A 26122-nucleotide genomic window follows, 5' to 3' on the forward strand; every position below is an offset into this window, starting at 1 on the left:
GAATAAATAATCAAATCAAAACAATCAATAAACAGTGACAATCAATAACTGCATGCAGCAAACAATGGTTATAATGCTTCCATAGACACTTCGGAAATCATTCATAATGTTATGGGATCGCGTTCATCGATCACATTCTTCACCCTTGTCAACACGATAACTAGATAATCAAAATCAGAAGGCATGCCTCATCATACAATACAGACATTTACAGTAGCTCCTCCCTCCTCCTCTTCTTCTTCTTCTACGTCGTTTTATTGGCAGATACATTCTTATTAACACATTTCTATAAATCCCTTTGCCTGGTTACCTTCATGTGGTCGATACATACATGTATAATATGTTATTATCTGTGGAAGGAAAACCAGGAAGTCAGTCATTAGCGTGTAAGTTCAATTGCTTAGGTTGTAATGACACCATGGTTGGGGATAATTCCATTTGAATTCAGTCCATTATGTTCACTTCCTGGATTTATTGAAATGGAATTGACCCCACAACCCTGGCTGTTGCACACCACTTTCAGGGGGGCGATTTCATGTATAATATATAACTATCTGTCAGTTTATAATATATAACTCAGAACAGCCTCGAATTTGTCGGGGCATGGACTCGAGAAAGCGTTCCACACAGGAACGCTGGCCCGTGTTGACCAATACTTCTCACAGTGGTGTCAAGTTGGCGGAATGCCCTTTGGGTGACGGACCATTCTTGATACACACAGGAAACTGTTGAGTGTGAAAAACCCAGCAGACTTCCAGTTCTTGACTCACTCAAACCGGTGCGCCTGGAACCTACTACCATACCCCCGTTCAAAGGCACTTCAATCTTTTGTCTTGCCCATTCACCCTTTGAATGGAACACAAACCTAATCCATATCTCAGTTGTCTCGAGGCTCAACAATCCTTCTTTAACCCCTGTCTCCTCCCCTTCATCTACACTGATTTCTTGGGATTTAACAGGTGACATCAATAAGGGATTATAGCTTTCACCTAGATTCACCTGGTCAGTCTGTTGTGGAAAGAGAAGGCGTTCTTATTGTTTAGTCTACTCAGTGTACATCTATCTATCAGTGGTATTGACGAGATTACATCCCTCTTTCCACTGGGATTCTCTGCCTCTAACCCTATTACAGGGGCTGAGTCACTGGCTTACTGGGGCTCTTTCATGCCGTCCCTAGGAGGGGTGCGTCACTTAAGTGGGTTGAGTCACTGATGTGATCATCCTGTCTGGGTTGGCGCCCCCCCCCTTGGGTCGTGCCGTGGAGGAGATCTTTGTGGTCTATACTCAGCCTTGTCTCAGGATGGTAAATTGGTGGTTGAAGATATCCCTCTCGTGGTGTGGGGGCTGTGCTTTGGCAAAGTGGGTGGGGTTATATCCTTCCTGTTTGGCCCTGTCCGGGGTTGTCCTCAGACGGGGCCACAGTGTCTCCTGACCCCTCCTGTCTCAGCCTCCAGTATTTATGCTGCAGTAGTTTATGTGTCTGGGGGCTAGGGTCAGTTTGTTATATCTGGAGTACTTCTCCTGTCCTATTCGGTGTCCTGTGTGAATTTAAGTGTACTCTCTCTAATTCTCTCTTTCTCTCTTTCTTTCTCTCTCTCGGAGGACCTGAGCCCTAGGACCATGCCTCAGGACTACCTGACATGATGACTCCTTGCTGTCCCCAATCCACCTGGCCGTGCTGCTGCTCCAGTTTCAACTGTTCTGCCTTATTATTATTTGACCATGCTGGTCATTTATGAACATTTGAACATCTTGGCATTGTTTTGTTATAATCTCCACCCGGCACAGCCAGAAGAGGACTGGCCACCCCACATATCCTGGTTCCTCTCTAGGTTTCTTCCTAGGTTTTGGCCTTTCTAGGGAGTTTTTCCTAGCCACCATGCTTCTACACCTGCATTGCTTGCTGTTTTAGGCTGGGTTTCTGTACAGCACTTTGAGATATCAGCTGATGTACAAAGGGCTATATAAATCAATTTGATTTGATTTGATTACATCTATCTATCAGTGGTATTGATGAGATTACATCTATCTATCAGTGGTATTGATGAGATTACATCTATCTATCAGTGGTATTGATGAGATTACATCTATCTATCAGTGGTATTGATGAGATTACATCTATCTATCAGTGGTATTGATGAGATTACATCTATCTATCAGTGGTATTGATGAGATTACATCTATCTATCAGTGGTATTGATGAGATTACATCTATCTATCAGTGGTATTGATGAGATTACATCTATCTATCAGTGGTATTGACGAGATTACATCTATCTATCAGTGGTATTGATTTGATTACATCTATCTATCAGTGGTATTGATGAGATTACATCTATCTATCAGTGGTATTGATGAGATTACATCTGTCTATCAGTGGTATTGATGAGATTACATCTATCTATCAGTGGTATTGATGAGATTACATCTATCTATCAGTGGTATTGATGAGATTACATCTATCTATCAGTGGTATTGATGAGATTACATCTATCTATCAGTGGTATTGATGAGATTACATCTATCTATCAGTGGTATTGATGAGATTACATCTATCTATCAGTGGTATTGATGAGATTACATCTATCTATCAGTGGTATTGATGAGATTACATCTATCTATCAGTGGTATTGATGAGATTACATCTATCTATCAGTGGTATTGATGAGATTACATCTATCTATCAGTGGTATTGATGAGATTACATCTATCTATCAGTGGTATTGATGAGATTACATCTATCTATCAGTGGTATTGATGAGATTACATCTATCTATCAGTGGTATTGATGAGATTACATCTATCTATCAGTGGTATTGATGAGATTACATCTATCTATCAGTGGTATTGATGAGATTACATCTATCTATCAGTGGCGAGGAGAGCTGTATTGATGAGATTACACATCTATCTATCAGTGGTATTGATGAGATTACATCTATCTATCAGTGGTATTGATGAGATTACATCTATCTATCAGTGGTATTGATGAGATTACATCTATCTATCAGTGGTATTGATGAGATTACATCTGTCTATCAGTGGTATTGATGAGATTACATCTATCTATCAGTGGTATTGATGAGATTACATCTATCTATCAGTGGTATTGATGAGATTACATCTATCTATCAGTGGTATTGATGAGATTACATCTATCTATCAGTGGTATTGATGAGATTACATCTATCTATCAGTGGTATTGATGAGATTACATCTATCTATCAGTGGTATTGATGAGATTACATCTATCTATCAGTGGTATTGATGAGATTACATCTATCTATCAGTGGTATTGATGAGATTACATCTATCTATCAGTGGTATTGATGAGATTACATCTATCTATCAGTGGTATTGATGAGATTACATCTATCTATCAGTGGTATTGATGAGATTACATCTAAATGTTGTGGATCTTAATGTTTTTCCTCCATAATCTGGACAACCACCATTTTAAGATTGCAATTGCAGCAAATAATCTGCCAGACCCCAGACCAAGGAACCTCTGCCACCAACAAAAAGACTCTATCAGTGGTATTGATGAGATTACATCTATCTATCAGTGGTATTGATGAGATTACATCTATCTATCAGTGGTATTGATGAGATTACATCTGTCTATCAGTGGTATTGATGAGATTACATCTATCTATCAGTGGTATTGATGAGATTACATCTGTCTATCAGTGGTATTGACGAGATTACATCTATCTATCAGTGGTATTGATGAGATTACATCTGTCTATCAGTGGTATTGACGAGATTACATCTATCTATCAGTGGTATTGATGAGATTACATCTATCTATCAGTGGTATTGACGAGATACAGTGTGGTCGCAGCTTATTGATAAAGTAGACTAGCTTTGTTTTTCAATATTGATCTCCTGTACAACATGTGGCTATCTGTGGTGATTGACAGGTTATTCATAACATACTGTAGCTACATGATGCAGTAAACAACAACAACATACAACTGGGTAAACAGATCATATGTATCAAGCTTCTCAGATTAGGAGTGCTGAACATGGTGATTGCTCTCTTTTGAAGAACTGCAAACTACAAGACCATTTCGAGGACAGCTTTTTTTTGTACCATCTGTGACCTCGGCGTAACATTGCAAAAATTTGACTAGGATCAGCCCCCCTCCATGTATGTGATCCTATTAATTGTGTTCTGTAAGCAAAAACGATCCTGAATCAGATGCTTGATGCTTTAGTTTCTTATCTTGGCATTACCAATAAAAACAAATCTAACTTACCAGTGTTCTCAGTTTGTGTTCCTCTGACGAAGGTTCTTGTCTTTGTGATTGTTGGTGGAGTTAGTTTTCCTTCAATAAGATGAACACACGTTAGACTGGGATACCATCCAAAATAATTATACTGTAATGCACCTTATTGCTGATCAGAAACATTACATCTACTGATCATTCAAAGGGGTTAGAACCCTACAACTACTGATCATTCAAAGGGGTTAGAACCCTACAACTACTGATCATTCAAAGGGTTTAGAACCCTATATCTACTGATCATTCAAAAGGGTTAGAACCCTACGTCTACTGATCATTCAAAAGAGTTAGAACCCTACATCTACTAATCATTAAAAAGGGTTAGAACCCTACAACTACTGATCAGTCAAAAGGGTTGGAACATTACATCTACTGATCATTAAACGGGTTAGAACCCTACATCTACTGATCAGTCAAAATAGTTAGAACATTACATCTACTGATCATTCAAAATGGTTAGAACCCTACATCTACTGATCATTCAAAAGGGTTAGAACCCTACATATACTGATCATTAAAAAGGTTTAGAACATTACATCTACTGATCATTAAAAAGGGTTAGAACATTACATCTACTGATCATTCAAAATGGTTAGAACCCTACATCTACTGATCATTCAAAAGGGTTAGAACCCTACATATACTGATCATTAAAAAGGTTTAGAACATTACATCTACTGATCATTAAAAAGGGTTAGAAACCTACATCTATTGATCATTAAAAAGAGTTAGAACATTACATCTACTGATCATTCAAAAGGGTTGGAACATTACATCTACTGATCATTAAAAAGGGTTAGAACCCTACATCTACTGATCATTCAGAAGGGTTGGAACCCTACATCTACTGATCATTAAAAAGCATTAGAACCCTACATCTACTGATCATTCACAAGGGTTAGATCCCTACATCTACTGATCCTTCAAAAGGGTTAGAACCCTACATCCCTGACCATTCAAAAGGGTTAGAACCCTACATCTATTGATCATTAAAAATGGTTAGAACCCTACATCTACTGATCATTCAAAAGGGTTGGAACATTACATCTACTGATCATTAAAAATGGTTAGAACCCTACATCTACTGATCATTAAAAAGGTTTAGAACATTACATCTACTGATCATTAAAAAGGGTTAGAAACCTACATCTATTGATCATTAAAAAGAGTTAGAACATTACATCTACTGATCATTCAAAAGGGTTGGAACATTACATCTACTGATCATTAAAAAGGGTTAGAACCCTACATCTACTGATCATTCAGAAGGGTTGGAACCCTACATCTACTGATCATTAAAAAGCATTAGAACCCTACATCTACTGATCATTCACAAGGGTTAGATCCCTACATCTACTGATCCTTCAAAAGGGTTAGAACCCTACATCCCTGACCATTCAAAAGGGTTAGAACCCTACATCTATTGATCATTAAAAATGGTTAGAACCCTACATCTACTGATCATTCAAAAGGGTTGGAACATTACATCTACTGATCATTAAAAAGGGTTAGAACCCTACATCTACTGATCATTAAAATCATTAGAACCCTACATCTACTGACCATTAAAAAGGGTTAGAACCCTACATCTACTGATCATTAAAAGCATTAGAACTCTACATCTACTGACCATTAAAAAGGGTTAGAACCCTACATCTACTGACCATTAAAAAGGGTTAGAACCGTACATCTACTGACCATTAAAAAGGGTTAGAACCCTACATCTACTGACCATTAAAAAGGGTTAGAACCCTACATCTACTGATCATTAAAAGCATTAGAACCCTACATCTACTGACCATTAAAAAGGGTTAGAACCCTACATCTACTGACCATTAAAAAGGGTTAGAACCCTACATCTACTGATCATTAAACGGGTTAGAACCCTACATCTACTGATCATTAAACGGGTTAGAACCCTACATCTACTGATCATTAAACGGGTTAGAACCCTACATCTACTGATCAGAGGCATTGTTGCTGTCAATTAGGAACGTTGGAATTTGAAGATCAATTTCAGTTTACTTTCTGAATTCAAATAGAATTGAGCCTAACCCTGATTTACAGTACTTTACAGAAACAGGTACAGCACGGAAATACTTGAGTAAAACACCACACACAGACTTCTAACTAAATAAATTATTGTAACATAGATGTACTTACATTGGTCCAGCTGGTTCGTCATCTGATGCACGAAGGGAAAACATAGAGAAATGAAGACAAACGAAGAAAACGGTGAACGCTGATGGTGAAATGGCAATTTGTTACGGTAGAAAGTATGTCTAAAAATAAGCAATGTGTTATGGTGGTAATATGACTGTAACATCTTGCCTGGTTGGAGGAGAACTGTTCAAAGACAGTTCTGCGTGTTCCATAGTTCCATCATTTTGGAATTGAACTTAGTTCCATAAGTGGAATTAAAAGGGCAATTTCACATATTCATAATCTCCAGCACAACTCCAACTCCAACATACAGTGTGTGAAAATGGAGCCTTTTTATGTTTTGTAGTAGTAAAAAAAAAGAAAGGAAGATTAGTTGTTTCCAATGACATCGGTGCACATCTGTTGATTTTAAACAATTATGAGTAGGCATCGACTACTAATTAAAAAATACTAATTGTCTACTAATTGTCCACTAAATGTCTACATATTGGTTAATGATGTCATTCAAAACACTTATCTTGATTATGGCAGCCCCCCCCTCCCCCGCACCTCTCTGACTCAGAGGGGTTGGGTTAAATGCGGAAGACACATTTCAGTTGAAGGCCTTCAGTTGTACAGCTGACAGACAAGGTATCCCCCTCTCCCTTTCCCTCTCTCTTTTTAACTACAAAGCATAGAAACACACCATTTTCACATGTGTTTATGTTGGTTGGGGTGGTGCTGGAGATGATGAATATGAAGTTTAAACATTTTCTATATGTCCCTTTAAATTCTATATGTGGAATTCAGTTAAATTCCGTATGTGGAATTCAGTTAAATTCCATATGTGGAATTCAGTTAAATTCTATATGTGGAATTCAGTTAAATTCCATATGTGGAATTCAGTTAAATTCCATATGTGGAATTCAGTTAAATTCCATATGTGGAATTCAGTTAAATTCCATATGTGTAATTCAGTTAAATTCCATATGTGTAATTCAGTTAAATTCCATATGTGTAATTCAGTTAAATTCCATATGTGGAATTCAGTTAAATTCCATATGTGTAATTCAGTTAAATTCCATAAGTGGAATTCAGTTAAATTCCATAAGTGATTGAACTAAACTTAACCTCATAACCATACTGATGGAATGGAAGCTCAGATGAAGAAGTTAAATAGAGAATAGAACCTATGCTGAATGGAAGCCATCTTAAAACGTAGCGTTAGACGGACAAATCACAGTCACAATTAACACCAAATGCAGTCAAAGAGATAATAAATAAAACCAACAAGAACCACGGGATGAAAAAGTGATTATGAAATTCAAGCAGAGCAGATGCAAGTTTAAAATTCACTTTTGTTACAAACAGACCGTATCATGCATAGGCAGACAGACTGCGCACAAAAATCTATTCACGAACTGCCATTGAAATTGACCAGCACAGAGAAAACAATTGTTGTCCTGTGAGGCTAAATCGGTAGTGCATGGTGCTTGCAAAGCCAAGGAGTGTGGGTTCGATTTCTGCTGGGGCTACCAATACGAAAACCTGTACGTACACATGACTGTAAGTCACTATTTATTAAACTGTCTGCTACATGGCATGTATTATATTATATTCATTGACTCTTTACAAAAGGTATATATGCTCCTAGCATAAACTAGAGAATACAAAACATTCAAAACTGAAGATACCCTTGAAGGTGACCTTGAAGATACCCTTGAAGGTGACCTTGAAGATACCCTTGAAGGTGACCTTGAAGATACCCTTGAAGGTGACCTTGGCACAATATACCATTTGTTTTGTTTATGTAAGCTCAGAGTCTTTGACTGAGAAACGCCATAGAGAAGTAGCCTAAGCAGCAAGTTAGGATGCATTACACTTTTAAGGTTCTAAAGAAAACCCAGTGAGCAAAACGAGCGATATGACCAGATAACAACCAAAATATGACGTCTTGATGACATCTCGATGCCGTCAATAAGAAAAACATCTTTAAAGGACCGTTTAGTTGTAAACTGTTAATATGACCAGATGACAACCAAAATATGACGTCTTGATGACATCTCGATGCCATCAGTAAAAAAAGAACATCTTTACAGAGACCGTTTAGTTGTAAACCAGTAATATGACAATCTTTCCAACAACAAAAATCAGTTTAAAACCAGAGAATTACGTCTGTTTGACGTCTTGTGCCAAATTTTGCCCACTGTGGACAGATGCATGTAGATAATGTTGTGTGAATATGTCCTGGGGTCAGATTTGCTGTCTTTGGCCAATATCCTATGGTACAACAACCATAGGAGTTAGCTGAACAACACAAACAGCTCTTGGGCCAGGCATAGTATGTTATAGATGCTGATTGAAACTCAAGAGGCATGCAGGAGTCTCTCACTTACCAAACATAGGTTGGGTTATGCAATTTGGGAAAGAGGCGGGGAAAATATTACACAGTAATACCCTACTTGTATACTCTAAACTTGTCTTAGCACTGCTAATATATATTAACTAAGGGTGTGTGTGTGTGTGTGTGTGTGTGTGTGTGTGTGTGTGTGTGTGTGTGTGTGTGTGTGTGTGTGTGTGTGTGTGTGTGTGTGTGTGTGTGTGTGTGCAGTAGACATCTGCTCTGTCATTACCTGACACTATGCTGGCTGCGCCTGCACTCAATAAAAGTCTGAGTAGCTTCACCCAGCAGGCGGACACACACACACAACTCAGTTGTTGTAGGACACACCTTGTCAGGACAATCTCAGGGATAGAATATTATTGGGTAGTATGACACTGTAGCCAACAGGGAAGTGTCTATTATTAACGAATGTTGAAGTGCCTTGGCTTGCTCCCCAAATGGCAACCCGTTCTCTATACAGAGCCCTATATGCCCACTGTCCAAAGTAGTGCACTATAAAGGGAATAAGGTACCATTTGAAATGCATGCATTCTCTTGTTTTCAGTTAGGCCAGCTGGGACGATGGTAGACTAGCTGGGACGATGTTAGGCCAACTGGGACGATGTAAAACCAGCTGGGACGATGTTAGGCCAGCTGGGACGATGTTAGGCCAGCTGAGACGATGTTAGGCCAGCTGGGACGATGTTATGCCAACTGGGACGATGTTATGCCAGCTGGGACGATGTTATGCCAGCTGGGATGATGTTATGCCAACTGGGACGATGTTATGCCAGCTGGGACGATGTTAGACTAGCTGGGACGATTTTAGACTAGCTGGGACGATGTTAGACCAACTGGGACGATGTTAGGCCAGCTGGGACGATGTTATGCAAACTGGGACGATGTTAGACCAACTGGGACAATGTTAGACCAGCTGGGATGATGTTAGGCCAGCTGGGACGATGTTAGACCAACTGGGACGATGTTAGACCAGCTGGGATGATGTTAGGCCAGCTGGGACGATGTTAGACCAACTGGGACGCTGTTATGCCAGCTGGGACGATGGTAGGCCAGCTGGGATGATGGTAGGCCAGCTGGGATGATGGTAGGCCAGCTGGGATGATGTTAGGCCAGCTGGGACGATGTTAGACCGACTGGGACGATGTTAGGCCAGCTGGGACGATGTTATGCAAACTGGGACGATGTTATGCCAGCTGGGACGATGGTAGGCCAGCTGGGACGATGTTATGCCAGCTGGGACGATGGTAGGCCAGCTGGGACGATGGTAGGCCAGCTGGGACGATGTTAGGCCAGCTGGGGACGATGTTAGACCAACTGGGACGATGTTAGGCCAGCTGGGACGATGTTAGGCCAGCTGGGACGATGTTATGCAAACTGGGACGATGTTATGCCAGCTGGGACGATGTTATGCCAGCTGGGACGATGTTATGCCAGCTGGGACGATGTTATGCCAGCTGGGACGATGTTAGACTAGCTGGGACGATGTTATGCAAACTGGGACGATGTTATGCCAGCTGGGACGATGTTATGCCAGCTGGGACGATGTTATGCCAGCTGGGACGATGTAAAACAAGCTGGGACGATGGTAGGCCAGCTGGGACGATGTTAGACCAGCTGGGACGATGGTAGGCCAGCTGGGATGATGTTAGACCAACTGGGACCATGTTAGACCAGCTGGGACAATGTTAGGCCAGCTGGGACCATGTTAAACCAGCTGGGACGATGTTAGGCCAGCTGGGACGATGTAAAACCAACTGGGACGATGTTAGGCCAACTGGGACGATGTTAGGCCAGCTGGGATGATGTTAGGCCAGCTGGGACGATGTTAGGCCAGCTGGGACGATGTTAGGCCAGCTGGGACGATGTTAGGCCAGCTGGGACGATGTTAGGCCAACTGGGACGATGGTAGGCCAGCTGGGACGATGGTAGGCCAGCTGGGACGATGGTAGGCCAGCTGGGACGATGGTAGGCCAGCTGGGACGATGTTATGCCAGCTGGGACGATGTTAAACTAGCTGGGACGATGTTAGGCCAGCTGGGACGATGTTAGGCCAACTGGGACGATGTTATGCCAGCTGGGACGATGTTAAGCCAACTGGGATGATGTTAGACTGGGACGATGTTAGACCAGCTGGGACGATGTTAGACCAGCTGGGACGATGTTAGACCAGCTGGGATGATGTTAGACCAGCTGGGACGATGTTAGGACAGCTGGGACGATGTTAGGCCAGCTGGGACGATGTTAGACCAACTGGGACGATGTTAGACCAGCTGGGATGATGTTAGGCCAGCTGGGACGATGTTAGACCAACTGGGACGCTGTTAGGCCAGCTGGAACGATGTTATGCAAACTGGGACGATGTTATGCCAGCTGGGACGATGGTAGGCCAGCTGGGATGATGGTAGGCCAGCTGGGATGATGGTAGGCCAGCTGGGATGATGTTAGGCCAGCTGGGACGATGTTAGACCGACTGGGACGATGTTAGGCCAGCTGGGACGATGTTATGCAAACTGGGACGATGTTATGCCAGCTGGGACGATGGTAGGCCAGCTGGGACGATGTTATGCCAGCTGGGACGATGGTAGGCCAGCTGGGACGATGGTAGGCCAGCTGGGACGATGTTAGGCCAGCTGGGGACGATGTTAGACCAGCTGGGGACGATGTTAGACCAACTGGGACGATGTTAGGCCAGCTGGGACGATGTTAGGCCAGCTGGGACGATGTTATGCAAACTGGGACGATGTTATGCCAGCTGGGACGATGTTATGCCAGCTGGGACGATGTTATGCCAGCTGGGACGATGTTAGACTAGCTGGGACGATGTTATGCAAACTGGGACGATGTTATGCCAGCTGGGACGATGTTATGCCAGCTGGGACGATGTTATGCCAGCTGGGACGATGTAAAACAAGCTGGGACGATGGTAGGCCAGCTGGGACGATGTTAGACCAGCTGGGACGATGGTAGGCCAGCTGGGATGATGTTAGACCAACTGGGACGATGTTAGACCAGCTGGGACAATGGTAGGCCAGCTGGGACCATGTTATGGCCAGCTGGGACGATGTTAGGCCAGCTGGGACGATGTAAAACCAACTGGGACGATGTTAGGCCAACTGGGACGATGTTAGGCCAGCTGGGATGATGTTAGGCCAGCTGGGACGATGTTAGGCCAGCTGGGACGATGTTAGGCCAGCTGGGACGATGTTAGGCCAACTGGGACGATGGTAGGCCAGCTGGGACGATGGTAGGCCAGCTGGGACGATGGTAGGCCAGCTGGGACGATGGTAGGCCAGCTGGGACGATGTTATGCCAGCTGGGACGATGTTAAACTAGCTGGGACGATGTTATGCCAGCTGGGACGATGTTATGCCAGCTGGGACGATGTTAGGCCAGCTGGGACGATGTTATGCCAGCTGGGACGATGTTAAGCCAACTGGGATGATGTTAGACTGGGACGATGTTAGACCAGCTGGGACGATGTTAGACCAGCTGGGACGATGTTAGACTAGCTGGGACGATGCTAGACCAGCTGGGATGATGTTAGACCAGCTGGGATGATGTTAGGACAGCTGGGACGATGTTAGGCCAGCTGGGACGATGTTAGGCCAACTGGGACGATGTTATGCCAGCTGGGACGATGTTAGGCCAGCTGGGACGATGTTAGGCCAGCTGGGACGATGTTAGGCCAACTGGGACGATGTTATGCCAGCTGGGACGATGTTAAGCCAACTGGGATGATGTTAGACTAGCTGGGACGATGTTAGACCAGCTGGGACGATGTTAGACTAGCTGGGACGATGTTATGGCCAGCTGGGACGATGTTAGACCAGCTGGGACGATGTTAGACTAGCTGGGACGATGTTATGGCCAGCTGGGACGATGTTATGGCCAGCTGGGACGATGTTAGACCAGCTGGGACGATGTTAGACTAGCTGGGACGATGTTGTGGCCAGCTGGGACGATGTTAGACCAGCTGGGACGATGTAAGACAAGCTGGGACGATGGTAGGCCAGCTGGGACGATGTTAGACCAACTGGGACGATGGTAGACCAGCTGGGACGATGGTAGGCCAGCTGGGACGATGTTAGGCCAACTGGGACGATGTTAGGCCAACTGGGACGATGTTATGCCAGCTGGGACGATGGAAAACAAGCTGGGACGATGGTAGACCAGCTGGGACGATGGTAGGCCAGCTGGGACGATGTTAGGCCAACTGGGACGATGTTAGGCCAGCTGGGACGATGTTAGGCCAGCTGGGACGATGTTAGGCCAGCTGGGACGATGTTAAGCCAGCTGGGACGATGTTAGGCCAGCTGGGACGATGTTAGGCCAGCTGGGACGATGTTATGCCAGCTGGGATGATGTTAAACTAGCTGGGACGATGTTATGCCAACTGGGACGATGTTAAGCCAACTGGGATGATGTTAGACTAGCTGGGACGATGTTAGACTAGCTGGGACGATGTTAGACTAGCTGGGACGATGGAAAACAAGCTGGGACGATGGTAGACCAGCTGGGACGATGGTAGGCCAGCTGGGACGATGTTAGGCCAACTGGGACGATGTTAGGCCAGCTGGGACGATGGTAGGCCAACTGGGACGATGTTAGGCCAACTGGGACGATGTTATGCCAGCTGGGACGATGGTAGGCCAGCTGGGACGATGGTAGGCCAGCTGGGACGATGTTATGCCAGCTGGGATGATGTTAAACTAGCTGGGACAATGTTATGCCAACTGGGACGATGTTAAGCCAACTGGGATGATGTTAGACTAGCTGGGACGATGTTAGACTAGCTGGGACGATGTTAGACTAGCTGGGACGATGTAAAAGCAGCTGGGACGATGGTAGGCCAGCTGGGACGATGTTAGACCAGCTGGGACGATGTTAGACTAGCTGGGACGATGTTGTGGCCAGCTGGGACGATGTTAGACCAGCTGGGACGATGTAAAACAAGCTGGGACGATGGTAGACCAGCTGGGACGATGGTAGGCAAGCTGGGACGATGTTAGGCCAACTGGGACGATGTTAGGCCAGCTGGGACGATGTTTGGCCAGCTGGGACGATGGTAGGCCAACTGGGACGATGTTAGGCCAACTGGGACGATGTTATGCCAGCTGGGACGATGGAAAACAAGCTGGGACGATGGTAGACCAGCTGGGACGATGGTAGGCCAGCTGGGACGATGTTAGGCCAACTGGGACGATGTTAGGCCAGCTGGGACGATGGTAGGCCAACTGGGACGATGTTAGGCCAACTGGGACGATGTTATGCCAGCTGGGACGATGGTAGGCCAGCTGGGACGATGGTAGGCCAGCTGGGACGATGTTATGCCAGCTGGGATGATGTTAAACTAGCTGGGACAATGTTATGCCAACTGGGACGATGTTAAGCCAACTGGGATGATGTTAGACTAGCTGGGACGATGTTAGACTAGCTGGGACGATGTTAGACTAGCTGGGACGATGTAAAAGCAGCTGGGACGATGGTAGGCCAGCTGGGACGATGTTAGACCAGCTGGGACGATGTTAGACTAGCTGGGACGATGTTGTGGCCAGCTGGGACGATGTTAGACCAGCTGGGACGATGTAAAACAAGCTGGGACGATGGTAGGCCAGCTGGGACGATGTTAGGCCAACTGGGACGATGTTAGGCCAGCTGGGACGATGTTTGGCCAGCTGGGACGATGGTAGGCCAACTGGGACGATGTTAGGCCAACTGGGACGATGTTATGCCAGCTGGGACGATGGAAAACAAGCTGGGACGATGGTAGACCAGCTGGGACGATGGTAGGCCAGCTGGGACGATGTTAGGCCAACTGGGACGATGTTAGGCCAGCTGGGACGATGGTAGGCCAACTGGGACGATGTTAGGCCAACTGGGACGATGTTATGCCAGCTGGGACGATGGTAGGCCAGCTGGGACGATGGTAGGCCAGCTGGGACGATGTTATGCCAGCTGGGATGATGTTAAACTAGCTGGGACGATGTTATGCCAACTGAGACGATGTTAAGCCAACTGGGATGATGTTAGACTAGCTGGGACGATGTTAGACTAGCTGGGACGATGTTAGACTAGCTGGGACGATGGAAAACAAGCTGGGACGATGGTAGACCAGCTGGGACGATGGTAGGCCAGCTGGGACGATGTTAGGCCAACTGGGACGATGTTAGGCCAGCTGGGACGATGGTAGGCCAACTGGGACGATGTTAGGCCAACTGGGACGATGTTAGGCCAGCTGGGACGATGGTAGGCCAGCTGGGACGATGGTAGGCCAGCTGGGACGATGTTATGCCAGCTGGGATTATGTTAAACTAGCTGGGACGATGTTATGCCAACTGGGACGATGTTAAGCCAACTGGGATGATGTTAGACTAGCTGGGACGATGTTAGACTAGCTGGGACGATGTTAGACTAGCTGGGACGATGTAAAAGCAGCTGGGACGATGGTAGGCCAGCTGGGACGATGTTAGGCCAGCTGGGACGATGTTAGGCCAGCTGGGACGATGTTAGGCCAGCTGGGACGATGTTAGGCCAACTGGGACGATGTTAGGCCAACTGGGACGATGTTAGGCCAACTGGCACGATGTTATGCCAGCTGGGACGATGTTAGGCCAACTGGGACGATGTTAGGCCAACTGGGATGATGTTATGCCAGCTGGGACGATGTTAGGCCAACTGGGACGATGTAAAACCAGCAGGGACGATATAAAATCAGCTGGGACGATGTTAGGCCAGCTGGGACGATGTTAGGCCAGCTGGGACGATGTTAGCAAGGTAGTAGTAGTAAAAATGTGGAACACATTTCCCTGCTCACTGTGGGTTAATAGGAGGGTAAACCCTAAACCCTGAACACCATAGGAGGGTAAACCCTGAACACCGTGGGTTAATAGGAGGGTAAACCCTGAACCCTGAACACCGTGGGTAAATAGGAGGGTAAACCCTGAACACTGTGGGTAAATAGGAGGGTAAACCCTGAACACCGTGGGTAAATAGGAGGGTAAACCCTTAACACTGTGGGTAAATAGGAGGGTAAACCCTGAACACCGTGGGTAAATAGGAGGGTAAACCCTTAACACCGTGGGTTAATAGTGGGGTAAAACCTGAACACCGTGGGTAAATAGGAGGGTAAACCCTGAACACCGTGGGTAAATAGGAGGGTAAACCCTTAACACCGTGGGTTAATAGTGGGGTAAACCCTGAACACCGTGGGTAAATAGGAGGGTAAACCCTGAACACTGTGGGTTAATAGGAGGGTAAACCCTGAACACTGTGGGTAAATAGGAGGGTAAACCCTTAACACCGTGGGTTAATAGGAGGGTAAACCCTGAACCCTGTGGGTTAATAGGAGGGTAAACCCTGAACACCGTGGGTTAATAGGAGGGTAAACCCTGAACACCGTGGGTTAATAGGAGGGTAAACCCTGAACACCGTGGGTTAATAGGAGGGTAAACCCTGAACACTGTGGGTTAATAGTAGGGTAAGCCCTAAACACTGTGGGTTAATAGGAGGGTAAACCCTGAACGCTGTGGGTAAACTAAAATGACTTGGGTTAGCCCTCCACTACATCACTGGTTGTTAGGTCAACAGCTGGTTGGCAAGGATTCACATATACAGAGAGAACTACAGCACCTTTTTAAAATGTAGCATTGAAGAACGTGGACTATTGTTTTTCTCCACTTTGAAAACAATGAACTACTTTGAAATGGCTATCTGCAAACTACACTGTGGTCCTTCTGTAGCTCAGTTGGTAGAGCATGGCGCTTGTAACGCCAGGGTAGTGGGTTCGATTCCCGGGACCACCCATACGTAGAATGTATGCACACATGACTGTAAGTCGCTTTGGATAAAAGCGTCTGCTAAATGGCATATATTATTATTATTATTATTACACTTGACCACAAAAACAATAAAAACATCAAAATGAGAACAAACCACAAATCAAAATGGCCGCCATGACTGATATGGTCTCAGACTCCTCACTCACCGTCTTGTATGTCGTCTGGCTTCTTGCGTTTTTCATAGACCACGATGATGACGACCAGGATAATGACCTCGGCCAGGACGCCCAGCAGAGGCCAAAGCCAGGCCAGGTAGCTCCGGACCCGCAGCACAGACACCACGGACGAGGTGCCGATCATGTTGGTGGCGTTACACTGATACTCCCCCGGGTCGGAGCCGATGTCCAGGTTGATGATGCTCAGCTCAGTGTAGTTGTCTTTGTTGTTAATGAAGAAACGGCCGGAGGAGTTTTCAATGTCCTGGGGGGCGGGGGAGAAGAGAAAGACAAGGGTGGGAGAGCAGAGAGAAAAAGAGAGAAGTGATTATGGTGTGTGTGTGTGTGTGTGTGTGTGTGTGTGTGTGTGTGTGTGTGTGTGTGTGTGTGTGTGTGTGTGTGTGTGTGTGTGTGTGTGTGTGTGTGTGTGTGTGTGTGTGTGTGTGTGTGTGTGCAAGTGTGCCAATGTCCTGGGGGAAGAAAAACCACAACCACCGCAACAACCACTAAAACAACCACCACTAAAACAACCACAACCGCCACCACCACAACAACCACCACAACAACCACCACAACAACCACCACAACAACCACCGCAACAACCACTAAAACAACCACCACCACAACAACCACCACCACTAAAACAACCACAACCACCACCACCACAACAACCACCACAACAACCACCACCACAACAACCACCACCACTAAAACAACCACAACCGCCACCACCACAACAACAACCACCACCACAACAACCACCACCACAACAACCACCACAACAACCGCCACCACAACAACCACCACCACAACAACCACCACCACTAAAACAACCACAACCGCCACCACCACAACAACCACCACAACAACCACCACCACAACAACCACCACCACTAAAACAACCACAACCGCCACCACCACAACAACCACCACAACAACCACCACCACAACAACCACCACCACCGCAACAACCACCACAACAACCATCACAACAACCACCACAACAACCACCGCAACAACCACTAAAACAACCACCACCAGAACAACCACCACCACTAAAACAACCACGACCGCCACCACCACAACAACCACCACAACAACCACCACCACAACAACCACCACAACAACCACCACCACAACAACCACCACCACAACAACCACCACAACAACCACCACAACAACCACCACCACAACAACCACCACCACAACCACCACCACAACAACCACCACAACAACCACCACCACCACCACCACCACCACAACAACCACCACCACAACAACCACCACAACAACCACCACAACAACCACCACCACAACAACCACAACCACCGCAACAACCGCCACCACAACCGCCACCGCCACCACCACCACAACCACAACAACCACCACCACCACAACAACCACAACCACCGCAACAACCGCCACCACCACAACCACCACAACAACCACCACCACCACAACAACCACCACCACCACAACAACCACCACAACCACCACAACAACCACCACCACAACCACCACAACAACCACCACAACAACCACCACAACAACCACAACCACCGCAACAACCGCCACCACAACAACCACCACCACCACAACAACCACAGCAACAATCGCCACCACAACAACCACCACCACCACAACAACCACCACAACAACCACCACAACAACCACCACCACCACAACAACCACAACCACCACAACAACCACCACCACCGCAACAACCACAACCACCGCAACAACCACCACCACCACCACAACCACAACCACCACAACAACCACAACCACCACAACAACCACCACCACCGCAACAACCACCACCACCACAACAACCACAACCACCACAACAACCACCACCACCACAACAACCACCACCACCACAACAACCACAACCACCACCACAACCACAACCACCACCACCGCAACAACCACAACCACCACAACAACCACCACCACCACAACAACCACAACCACCACAACAACCACCACCACCGCAACAACCACCACCACCACAACAACCACAACCACCACAACAACCACCACCACCACAACAACCACCGCAACAACCGCCACCACCACAACCACCACAACAACCACCACCACCACCACAACAACCACCACCACCACAACAACCACAACCACCACAACAACCACCACCACCACCACAACAACCACCACCACCACAACCACCACAACCACCACAACAACCACCACAACAACCACCACCACCACCACAACAACCACCACAACAACCACCACAACAACCACCACCACCACAACAACCACAACCACCGCAACAACCACCACAACCACCACAACCACCACAACAACCACCACCACCACAACAACCACAACCACCGCAACAACCACCACAACCACCACAACCACCACAACAACCACCACAACAACCACCACCACCACCACAACCACCACAACAACCACCACAACAACCACTACCACCACAACAACCACCACCACCACAACCACCACAACAACCACCACCACCACAACAACCACCACAACAACCACCACAACAACCACCACCACCACAACAACCACAACCACCGCAACAACCACCACAACAACCACCACCACCACCACCACAACCACCACAACAACCACCACCACCACAACAACCACCACCACAACAACAACCACCACCACCACAACAACCACCACCACCACCACAACACCACAACAACCACCACTACAACCACCACCACCACCACAACCACCACCACAACCACCACCACCACCACAACAACCACCACCACCACAACAACCACAACCACCACCACCACAACAACCGCCACCACCACAACCACCACAACAACCACCACCACCACCACAACCACCACAACAACCACCACCACCACAACAACCACTACCACCACAACAACCACTAAAACAACCACAACAACCACCACCACCACAACAACCACCACCACACCCACCACCACGACAGCCACAACCACAACAACCACCATCACAACAACAACCACCACCACCACAACAACCACTAAAACAACCACAACAACCACCACCACCACAACAACCACCACCACACCCACCACCACGACAGCCACAACCACAACAACCACCATCACAACAACAACCACCACCACACCAACCACAACCACCACCACCACAAACACAACAATAACCACAACCACCACCACAACAACAACAACCACCACCACACCCACCACCACACCCACCACCACGACAGCCACAACCACCACCACCACAACAACCACAACCACAACAATTACCACAACAACCACCATAACAACCACCACAACAACCACCCCCACAACTACAACCACCACAACAACCACAACCACAACAACAACCACAACCACCACCACAACCACAACCACAACCACCACAACAATCACCATAACAAACACAAGTACAACCACCACAAGTACAACCACAACAACCTCAACAACAACAACAACTACCACAATTACCACCACAACAACCACCACAACGAAAACTACAACAAACATCACCACAGACTCAAAAACCACCACAACAAAAACCACAACAACAACCACCACAACAACAAGACGTACCGCGTAGAACCCATTGTCCAGTTTGTGCCAGGTCCAGATAGGGTAGGGGTAGCCAGTGGCCTTACAGTAGAGGAGGGCTTTCTGGCCCTCGTTCTTATTGTCACTACGCTTGTGGCCTGTGATGTCAGGACCAGCTGGAATGAGGACACAACCAAATCAGAACAAAGTAAATCAAAAACAAGGGCTAGTGTTCCAAATGGTGTATTTATTTTGAAAAGGGCCCACATGGCTCTCTGGTCAAAAGTAGTGCAATATTTACATTTACATTTAAGTCATTTAGCAGACGCTCTTATCCAGAGCGACTTACAAATTGGTGCATTACCTTATGACATCCAGTGGAACAGCCACTTTACAATAGTGCATCTATGTAGGGAATCGGGTACCATTTGGAATGCACAGAATGAAGGCAATACCAGTTTTACTATTAATACAATGTTATCACATAATTAAGCAATAAAGGCCCGGGGGGGGTGTGGTATATTGGTCATATATCACAAACCCCTGAGGTGCCTTATTGCTTTTATAAACTGGTTACCAATGTAATTAGAGCAGCAAAAATACATGTTTTGTCATACCCATGGTATACAGTCTGATATACCACGGCTGTCAGCCAATCAGCATTCAGGGCTCAAATCACCCAGTTTATAATAATGCTTTAGTGCTTGTATTCCAAATAGCACCCCATTCCTTATACAGTGCACTACTTTATGGGCCCTGGTTAAAAGTAGTGCACTATATAGGGAATAGGATGCTACTGGAGAGGCATAGTGCACTATATAGGGAATAGGATGCTACTGGAGAGAAATAGTGCACTATATAGGGAATAGGGAGCCACATGGGCGGCATAGTGCACTATATAGGGAATAGGGAGCCACATGGGCGGCATAGTGCACTATATAGGGAATAGGGAGCCACATGGGAGGCATAGTGCACTATATAGGGAATAGGGAGCCACATGGGAGGCATAGTGCACTATATAGGGAATAGGGAGCCACATGGGAGGCATAGTGCACTATATAGGGAATAGGGAGCCACATGGGCGGCATAGTGCACTATATAGGGAATAGGGTGCTACTGGAGAGGCATAGTGCACTATATAGGGAATAGGGAGCCACATGGGAGGCATAGTGCACTATATAGGGAATAGGGAGCCACATGGGCGGCATAGTGCACTATATAGGGAATAGGGAGCCACATGGGCGGCATAGTGCACTATATAGGGAATAGGGTGCCACATGGGAGGCATAGTGCACTATATAGGGAATAGGGAGCCACATGGGAGGCATAGTGCACTATATAGGGAATAGGGAGCCACATGGGAGGCATAGTGCACTATATAGGGAATAGGGTGCCACATGGGCGGCATAGTGCACTATATAGGGAATAGGGTGCCACATGGGCGGCAAAGTGCACTATATAGGGAATAGGGAGCCACATGGGCGGCATAGTGCACTATATAGGGAATAGGGTGCCACATGGGAGGCATAGTGCACTATATAGGGAATAGGGTTCCACATGGGAGGCATAGTGCACTATATAGGGAATAGGATGCTACTGGAGAGGCATAGTGCACTATATAGGGAATAGGGAGCCACATGGGCGGCATAGTGCACTATATAGGGAATAGGGAGCCACATGGGCGGCATAGTGCACTATATAGGGAATAGGGAGCCACATGGGCGGCATAGTGCACTATATAGGGAATAGGGTGCCACTGGGGAGGCTCCCAATAAAGGCAACGACAGTTTAACTAATAATACAACGTTATCTCATAATAAAGTCTCATGGTTTGTTAACATCCGGGTTGGGGTCAATTCCATTTAGAATTCTGTCAATACAGGAAGTAAACTGAAACTATGGAGTGCCCTATGAGATATATACATCCACAGGACAGATTATTAGGTACACCACCCTGTTCACGAAAATCGATTCGCTCCTACAGACAGTGAGTCGCGTGGCCATGGCTAGATATATAAAGCAGGCAGACAGGCATCCAGGCATTCAGTTACTGTTTGATTGAACGTCAGAATAGACAAAACGAGTGACCTTAGTGACGTTGAGCGGTTCCAGGCGCACCGGTTCAAGTATCTCAGAAACGGACGAGCCCCCTGGGCTTTTCACACACGACGGTGTCTAACGGTTCACTGAGAACGGTGAGACAAACAACAAAACATCCAGTCGGCGGCAATCCCGTAGGTGAAAACAGCTTGTTGATGAGAGGTCGAGGGGGAGAACGGCAAGAATGGCGCACGCTAACAGGCCCGCCTACAAACAGACCAATAACAGCGTAGTACAGCAGTGGTGTGCAGAACGGCATCTTGGAACGCTCAACACGTTGGGATGGGTTATTGCAGCAGACGGCCACACCGGGTTCCACTCCTATCAGCTAAAAACAACAAGCGGCTCCAGTGGGCATGAGACCACCAACACAGGGCAACTGAGGAGTGGAAAAACATTGTCTGGTCTGACGAATCACGGTTCATGTTGCATCATGCTGATGGCAGAGTCAGGATTTGGCGTAAGCAGCAAGAATCCATGGACCCATTCTGCCTGGTGTCAACGGTACATACAGGCTGATTTTTACATCAACAAATACAAATTAAGAGAAACAATGAAACTCAATAAAATTATCTTTCACAAAAATGTTGGTATAATTGTCCCATACAATAATCTGTAAACTTAAATTTCTGTTGCCAAATGTTTTTGCTTTGTTATATACAATGTGATTTTCTGAATTTTCTTTCCTCATTTTGTCTGTCATAGTTGAAGTGTACCTATGATGAAAATTACAGGCCTCTCTCATCTTTTTAAGTGGGAGAACTTGCACAATTGGTGGCTGACTAAATACTTTTTGCCCCACTGTATATATATATATAATTTGCTGACCCCACTGCAATTCCCCGTGACCCCACTAGGGGTTCCCCCGTGACCCCACTAGGGGTTCCCCCGTGACCCCACTAGGGGTTCCCACGTGACCCCACTAGGGGTTCCCACGTGACCCCACTAGGGGTTCCCCCGTGACCCCACTAGGGGTTCCCACGTGACCCCACTAGGGGTTCCCCCGTGACCCCACTAGGGGTTCCCACGTGACCCCACTAGGGGTTCCCACGCGACCCCACTAGGGGTTGCAACCCGACTGTGAATACCACTGCCTTAGTGTAATGATCAGCCTTTGCTCGATCTTGCAGACGTACACTCTCTGCTATCACTTTGTGTTGTATACAGACTACAGTTATTGTATACAGACTACAGTTATTGTATACAGAATACAGTTATTGTACACAGAATACAGTTATTGTATACAGACTACAGTTATTGTATACAGAATACAGTTATTGTATACAGAATACAGTTATTGTATACAGACTACAGTTATTATATAAAGAATACAGTTATTGTATACAGGCTAAAGTTATTGTATACAGAATACAGTTATTGTATACAGAATACAGTTATTGTATACAGACTACAGTTATTATTTAAAGAATACAGTTATTGTATACAGGCTAAAGTTATTGTATGCGGTCTACTGTTCAGTTTCAGTGAGAGAACCACCTTGATACTAGTAACATTTGTAAAGGAATTACTTCTCTGCTCTGATATCTCTGTGTGAATAAATATATACAGTGGGGAGAACAAGTATTTGACAACACTGCCAATTTTGCAGGTTTTCCTACTTACAAAGCATGTAGAGGACTGTATAAAAAAATATCATAGAAGCATCTCAAGGTCCTGGAGTGGCCCAGCCAGTCTCCAGACCTGAACCCAATAGAAAATCTTTGGAGGGAGCTGACAGTCCGTATTGCCCAGCGACAGCCCCGAAACCTGAAAGATCTGGAGAAGGTCAGTATGGAGGAGTGGGCCAAAATCCCTGCTGCAGTGTGTGCAAACCTGGTCAAGAACTACAGGAAATGTATGATCTCTGTAATTGCAAACAAAGGTTTCTGTCCCAAATATTAAGTTCTGCTTTTCTGATGTATCAAATACTTATGTCATGCAATAAAATGCAAATTAATTATTTAAAAAATCATACAATGTGATTTTCTGGATTTTTGTTTTAGATTCCGTCTCTCACAGTTGAAGTGTAACCTATGATAAAAATTACAGACCTCTACATGCTTTGTAAGTAGGAAAACCTGCAAAATCAGCAGTGTATCAAATACTTGTTCTCCCCACTGTATTGTGGCATCCATTTACCAGTTACATCGTTTTACATTTTTGTCATTGAGCAGACACTCTTATCCAAAGAGACTTACGGGGAGCAATTATGGTTAAGTGGCTTGCTCAAGGGCACATCGACAGATTTATCACATAGTTGGCTCGGGGATTCAAACCAATTACCTTTTGGTTACTGCCAGTGAACAAGCTAGGGCTGATTCTCTGATCCTGATGCAGAGTGGATGGATAGAGCTTTACAGTAATCCTCCAATCAGACAGACCAGCCACCATCTGCTACCTCTGAGCTGTCCCTCTACTGGTTAGATAGAAACTGTAGATAGGCTGCCATTTGGAACGCAGGGACAATTCAGATCACTACAGGGCCTTCACATGACAGACCAAAGAGGTCAAAGGCTTATGTGGTAGATCGGTTAATGTGTCAACTCAAAACAACAAGTAGATATTCAACGCTGATTGGGAGTCGTGGCCTGCTGTCGTCTACCTTTAAACATGATGGAGTCTTTGGCAGAAGGAGGTCAAATCAAAAGGGCCTCTACTGTGTCGTATCGAAGGGCCTCTACTGTGTCGTATCGAAGGGCCTCTACTGTGTCGCATCGAAGGGCCTCTACTGTGTCGCATCGAAGGGCCTCTACTGTGTCGCATCGAAGGGCCTCTACTGTGTCGCATCGAAGGGCCTCTACTGTGTCGCATCGAAGGGCCTCTACTGTGTCGCATCGAAGGGCCTCTACTGTGTCGCATCGAAGGGCCTCTACTGTGTCGCATCGAAGGGCCTCTACTGTGTCGTATCGAAGGGCCTCTACTGTGTCACATCGAAGGGCCTCTACTGTGTCGTATCGAAGGGCCTCTACTGTGTCGCATCGAAGGGCCTCTACTGTGTCGCATCGAAGGGCCTCTACTGTGTCGCATGTGTCGTATCAAAGGGCCTCTACTGTGTCACATCGAAGGGCCTCTACTGTGTCACATCGAAGGGCCTCTACTGTGTCATATCGAAGGGCCTCTACTGTGTCGCATCGAAGGGCCTCTACTGTGTCGCATCGAAGGGCCTCTACTGTGTCGCATCGAAGGGCCTCTACTGTGTCATATCAAAAGGGCCTCTACTGTGTCACATCGAAGGGCCTCTACTGTGTCACATCAAAAGGGCCTCTACTGTGTCACATCGAAGGGCCTCTACTGTGTCACATCGAAGGGCCTCTACTGTGTCACATCGAAGGGCCTCTACTGAATCGTATCGAAGGGCCTCTACTGTGTCACATCGAAGGGCCTCTACTGTGTCGTATCGAAGGGCCTCTACTGTGTCGTATCAAAAGGGCCTCTACTGTGTCGCATCGAAGGGCCTCTACTGTGTCACATCGAAGGGCCTCTACTGTGTCACATCAAAGGGCCTCTACTGTGTCACATCGAAGGGCCTCTACTGTGTCACATCGAAGGGCCTCTACTGTGTCACATCGAAGGGCCTCTACTGTGTCGTATCAAAGGGCCTCTACTGTGTCACATCGAAGGGCCTCTACTGTGTCACATCGAAGGGCCTCTACTGTGT

The 26122-nt window shown here is 46.4% G+C and overlaps 1 protein-coding gene across 1 annotated transcript in view; it reads right to left on the reverse strand.

Annotated features, from left to right (window-relative positions):
- The window catches only part of LOC118396080 (neuroplastin-like), a 69938-nt gene that overhangs the window by 1215 nt on the left and 42601 nt on the right, over positions 1-26122 (reverse strand). Inside the window, exons 5-9 of the mRNA XM_052467034.1 lie at positions 20407-20540; positions 16820-17093; positions 6453-6474; positions 4263-4331; positions 1-350 (exon numbers count right to left, since the gene is read on the reverse strand). The exon at positions 1-350 is cut by the window's left edge and continues 1215 nt beyond it. Coding sequence (XP_052322994.1) covers positions 4271-4331; positions 6453-6474; positions 16820-17093; positions 20407-20540 — 491 coding nt within the window. The 3' untranslated portion in view covers positions 1-350; positions 4263-4270. The remainder of the gene's footprint in view (positions 351-4262; positions 4332-6452; positions 6475-16819; positions 17094-20406; positions 20541-26122) is intronic.

The sequence above is a fragment of the Oncorhynchus keta genome, chromosome 17 (genome assembly GCF_023373465.1).
Source record: "Oncorhynchus keta strain PuntledgeMale-10-30-2019 chromosome 17, Oket_V2, whole genome shotgun sequence".
In the NCBI taxonomy this organism is placed as follows: domain Eukaryota; kingdom Metazoa; phylum Chordata; class Actinopteri; order Salmoniformes; family Salmonidae; genus Oncorhynchus; species Oncorhynchus keta.